We start from the raw sequence: 5803 nt of genomic DNA, 5'->3' as shown, positions 1-5803 counted from the left end.
TCAACATATTCTGTTACACCAAATAAACAAAATAATGATCTTTAAAAAAGCATCATATGACCCCTTTAAAAGAGACAAGAAAAGACTTTTGTTACACCTTTTCTATGGCCTTAAATTAGATAAACCCAAATTTAAAGCATTTTAAGAATTTTTATGGACCTGTGGGGACCCTATAACAAGTGCCAAATGCATAAATGTAATAATTATGAATCAACAGCGCAGTTTGTGCCCTGTTGTTAATTTTTAAAATGAACATTTTCATAATGAACCAAGTTAGAAGGTTCCCTGTATACTTTACACAGCATTGAAAGGATAGTTGACCCAAAAATAAAACATTCTGTCTTCATTTACTCACTCTCTTGTTGCTCCAAACCTGTATGACAGATTGTGGAACAGATTGTTAAGATATTTTGAAGAATGTATGGACAAAAACAATTGAAACAATGAAATAAAAGTAATTGGGGTTCAAAACAACACTGGACTTGCCACGATAGATGGTGCTGACGGTGATACCGTTGTTAAGCCGCAACACCGGTTACGTCACTTTCACACCACGGCACCGACCCTTACCGTCGTTTTGATTTTTTTTATAGTAATAAAAAGAATTTAGTTCAGTAAAAGAACAGACACTACAATTAAAAACTGAACGCGGCTGCTCAATGCAGCGTGCCGATAACGACAGTCGCATCACAGATCAGATTTCATTTATCCAGTGAGGAGAGTGAGTCGAGCTGACTGACAAGAAGAGTGGGGTGAGACAGACAAGACGACCGCGGATGATTTAGTTTCGAATCGAAATGCCAAAGTATTTTGGATTTTGAAAAGCCGGTTGACTTTTGCCGTTTATCTAAGGTGATTTTGGAAGTTTTTTTTAAACATTCGTTTCTTATTTAATTGGTTCCATAGTGTTTGCTGATTTTGACTTTAATTAAACTTTGTGTAATTTATTTATTTTATTTGACATCAAGATGTAGGCCTATGCCATGCCTCCAAGCTTTCTTATTCGTTTTGCTAATAAACTTTAAAATAAAGTCTCAGCCTTTCTCACACAGAACAACCTCCTGGACAGCAACCAATCTGGCTTCAGAAGTGGACATTCAACCGAGACTGCCTTGCTTTCAGTTGTTGAAGCCCTAAGACTGGCAAGAGCGGCTTCCAAATCTTCTATACTTATTTTGCTGGATCTGTCTGCTGCTTTTAATACAGTGAAGCACCAGATTCTCCTGTCAACCCTATTGGAAAATGGCATCTCAGGAACCGCACGCCAGTGGTTTGAGTCTTACCTCTCAGATAGGTCCTCCAAGGTATCTTGGAGAGGTGAGGTGTCCCAAGTCGCAACATCTAGCTACTGGGGTGCCTCAGGGCTCAGTACTTGGACCACTCCTCTTCTCCGTCTACATGGCATCACTAGGTTCTGTCATTCAGAAACATGGCTTTTCATATCACTGCTATGCTCATGACACTCAACTCTACCTCTCATTCCATCCTGATGATCCGATTTTGTATACCTATTTAAACTTTATGTAAGTTATTTGTTATTTTATATTAGGCATAGCCAGGCCCGGACTGGCCATCGGGAGCACCGGGAGAATTCGGCTGATTTGGCCCGCTGCCCTGTTTTTGTTTTTGTTTTTTTAGTTATTATTATCATTATCTGGTGGGCACCATGGCGACAGGCAGAGCGGGCTTGGGCTACTTTCCAAAGACCTTGGTTAGCCAGGCCCGCGGTAAGGAAAGACACCATCTACTTCAGGAAGAGGTTCGAGCAGGCGTGGAGGAAGAGCGAGTGAGCAGGTCGGGGGGACTCCGGCAGCAGGGAGCGTGGACTAGGTGGGAGAGTACACTGCAGCGCAGGATCACCTGGGCAAACATCTTGCAGGCAGATTTCCATCGGGTCCGTTTCCTGGTACAAGCTGTCTATGATGCCCTGCCAAGCCCAGCGAACCTCCATGTCTGGGGGAAGAGTGAGACACCCTTCTGCCTTCTTTGCTCTGGAAGAGGCTCTCTAGAACATCTCCTCAGCAGTTGCCCAAAGGCTCTGGCTGATGGGCGCTATCGGTAGCGCCATGACCAGGTGCTTAAGGCAATTGCTGAGAGCTTAGCCTCAGCCATTTGCACCAGCAAGTACCATCATGCTCCAAAGAAGGCAGTCCACTTTATTAAAGCTGGAGAGAAACATCGGGTGCGCCCACAATTAACAACAGGCCTCCTCCATAAAGCCTCTGATTGGCAGCTGCAGGTCGACCTGGGAAAACAGCTGAGGTTCCCTCAGCACATTGTAACAACAAGTCTCCGCCCAGACATGATAGTTACCTCCGAGGTTTCAAAACAGCTAATCATGCTGGAACTTACGGTTCCCTGGGAAGAGCGTATTGAGGAAGCAAATGAAAGGAAACGCGCTAAGTACCAGGAACTGGTGGAGAAGTGCAGGGAGAGAGGCTGGAGAACCTTCTATGAGCCTATAGAAGTCGGCTGTAGAGGCTTTGCAGGACGTTCACTTTGCAAAGTCCTCAGTCGTTTGGGCATTACAGGGGTGGCCAAGAAGAGGGCCATTCAAGCCGCGAGCGAAGCTGCAGAGAAGGCCACAAGGTGGCTTTGGTTTAAGAGGGCTGATCCGTGGGCTGCTACTGGGACGCAAGTCGGGGCTTGATCAACCCCGGCTGGGTCGCCTGGGCGAGGGTGTATGATGTTGCGAGACCCGAAACACCCAATGACCCCAGGGTACATCACTGAGGATGCGTCCCAGTGCATTCATGAGATGTTTCTTGTATAGTTAATATTTTATATTTATGCCTTCTCAATGTAGCAAAGTGATCATTTCCAATTTTTTCATTCGATAATAAATCATACATCGGTTACAGGGACTGTAGCAACATCACTGACCTGTTCAGGGCTTCAAGTGCAGGTCAGTTTAATCTGTAAATACGCTAGATAGTTTGTCTTTATTAACCTAGTTGAGTATTAAACTAGTATCTGTTAGGCTATCAGTAGCACCCCATTATTATCATCATTCAGAATGCTGTGCTAAAGGACATAAAAATCGATGGCAAAGTTACATTAAAAAATTTAGCAGAGACAGATATTCACATGGATTTATTGTACAGGGAGGGAGGGAGATAGAGCAGACAGCAACACAAAAATAATATGAGTAACAGCCTAATAATTCAATAGTGTATTAGACTTTTTCAACAAATATATTGTACTAATTTATTTAGGCACTTTAGAAATTGTGTGTTAATACACTACTAGTCAAAAGGTTTTGATCAGTAAGATTTGTAATGTTTTTTTAAAGAAGTCTCTTCTGCTCACCAAGCCTTCATTTATTTGAGCCAAAAAACAGTAATATTGTGAAATATTTGTACTAAAATGTAATTTATTCCTGTGATTTCAAAGCTGATATTTCAGCATCATTACGCTGGGTCGCCTGGGCGAGGGTGTATGATGTTGCGAGACCCGAAACACCCAATGACCCCAGGGTACATCACTGAGGATGCGTCCCAGTGCATTCATGAGATGTTTCTTGTATAGTTAATATTTTATATTTATGCCTTCTCAATGTAGCAAAGTGATCATTTCCAATTTTTTCATTCGATAATAAATCATACATCGGTTAGTCTTGACTATCAGCGCTGCGCTATAGGAATCGGCTCACGTGTGTTCCGCGCATCCGTCAAACGGTTCCGAACAGAACCGATGCTCGGGACTCATTGAAAGAGAGGAAGCGGCCAGAAGAAGCAGTGAAATGTAACAACATCACTGACCTGTTCAGGGCTTCAAGTGCAGGTCAGTTTCATCTGTTTTTTTTTCAGGTTTCTTTGATGAATAGAAAGTTCAGAAGAACAGCATTTATCTGAAATAGATCTCTACTGTAATATCTCAATATTACAATATTACTGCTCTTACTGTACTTTGTATCAAATAAATGCAGGCTTGGTGAGCAGAAGAGACTTCTTTAAAAAACATTACAAATCTTACGGTTCAAAACCTTTTGACTGGTAATGTATATTTGTATGAAATAAAGGTTTATTAAATCTAGTTATTTTCCATGGCCCCAGACTAAGGATTTAGACCTTTTTTATGTGATGGTCATACAAATAATAGGGTTGTCTGTTTTCAGAAATTGTTGTGGATATATAGGCTATATACAGGAAATCAGGGGACAAAATTGCATCTTTTGGGTTACAACAGCATGTCACTGGAACAGGACCCTTAAAAGGACATATTTGTTCCTTTTTTACCCCTAATAGGTAGGCCTACAAATTAGTACCTTAAGGGTACGAATTACTACTCTTAAGGTACTAATATGTATGGTGTACTGCTAGGTGTCAAGCTGTTGTCAAGCTACCCCATTTTGGCCCTTTTTTTCTGTGTGGCCTGGATGAGTGTGAGATTTCCCGGTCTGAAATTGCATCCAAGTCTGGCCCTGGGCATAGCCTGCCCTATAGCATGGTGTATTTTTATTTGTTTTTTTAATAAAAGTTCTATGTTTTATATATAGGCTAAAGGGAGTATGACGTTGTATTTTGTTGTTGCATTCAAGCAATTGACGCCGAATTGCAGCCAATTCGAAAGTGAAAGTAAAATGCGCAAAGGAAAAGCAAAGGAAAGCGAGGAAAAGAGGAAAAACCCCTGCCCCCACGGTGATACCGGTATTATCGGTGTTGTCAAACGTCAATTAACCGGTGGGAAAATGTCCTCACCGTCACAACCCTACACTGGACCCCACTGACTTTCACTGAATGAATAAAACAAGAAAATATTTAGCAAAACAAATAATTTTGTGATTCTCAGAAGACAGGGTTTGGAATAAACATGAGGGTGAGTAAATGACCATCTTCATTCTTTGGTGAACTATCCATTTAACTGAGAAATAATTTCTTTTATACACAAGTAAAATAAACAGACTGAACTAAACACAAATGAATCAAAGTCAAATCGGAACAAATTTGGAGTCAAATTGACATCTTGTGAATCTAATCTGGAGATCTGTATAAATACCCAGCACCAGGTTGCTAGGGTGTTGTGGGTGGCTGCTAGGTGGTTACTAAGTTATTCTGGGTGGCTGCTTACTGGCTCAAGTCCAAAGAGCCCATCCCTAAGTCTACTGATAATCTGGTCTCTAGATATGGCTCAGGTCTCTCCTTATATTTGTTTTTGGTATCGCCTGCCAGGGAGGAAAAAATGCAAGTCTGATCATTTAGAAAAGTAATAGCACACAGAGGCACATTTTGAAGTATCATTCACTCCCGTAGCACAAACGAGTTACGTGCCAAAGTTTAGTACTTACAGTGAGCAGTAGTAATAGTACTGCAAACAGCATTAATAAATGTGCACAATCCTGAAGATTCAAGTCAACTCCACTGAGTTATTCAGTATTACTCTTCCCAAGATTAATGCATATTCACACACTGTGACTATTATTAAAAACACACTGCAGCCTGTTGGGGGATGAGTTACGAGATGACTGTTCAACAGTGTTTTCACCCATTTCTCTCTCTCCAGTCCTGAACTGCACCATGGCTTTTGCTCCAGCACTCCGTCTCTCTCTTCCTCTTTCTTGCTCGCTTTCTATGATGGTCAGGAGGAGAGTCTGCGAGCTGATAGGCTCTTTTGGGAGGGAGGGGGAGGGAAAGAGAAAGAGAGTGAAAAACTCGCCTGAAGTGAGGATATGTGCTGATTTAATCAGATAAAACAGAACACATTTGGTGATTTTGATCACAGTCCATTGTCTTAAACAGAGAAAGACTGAGATAGGCACAAATAACAGAGTGCAAATGAGCTAAAAAAAAAAAAACATTCCTGC

At 41.6% G+C, this 5803-nt stretch overlaps 1 protein-coding gene across 3 annotated transcripts in view; it reads right to left on the bottom strand.

Annotated features, from left to right (window-relative positions):
• Positions 1-5803, bottom strand: part of LOC107668925 (phosphatidylinositol-binding clathrin assembly protein-like) — a 67671-nt gene that overhangs the window by 46749 nt on the left and 15119 nt on the right. Inside the window, exon 2 of one of the 3 annotated variants that reach the window (XM_016460981.1) lies at positions 5485-5608. The exons of the other annotated variants lie outside the window; for them this stretch is intronic. Within the exon in view, the coding sequence (XP_016316467.1) occupies positions 5485-5608 (124 nt within the window). The remainder of the gene's footprint in view (positions 1-5484; positions 5609-5803) is intronic. 3 annotated transcript variants of the gene reach the window in all.

The sequence above is a fragment of the Sinocyclocheilus anshuiensis genome, unplaced genomic scaffold, assembly GCF_001515605.1.
Source record: "Sinocyclocheilus anshuiensis isolate Anshui unplaced genomic scaffold, SAMN03320099.WGS_v1.1 scaffold337, whole genome shotgun sequence".
NCBI lineage: Eukaryota > Metazoa > Chordata > Actinopteri > Cypriniformes > Cyprinidae > Sinocyclocheilus > Sinocyclocheilus anshuiensis.
Note: the sequence above shows the minus strand (reverse complement) of the source record. Positions and strands in the feature narration are given on the sequence as shown.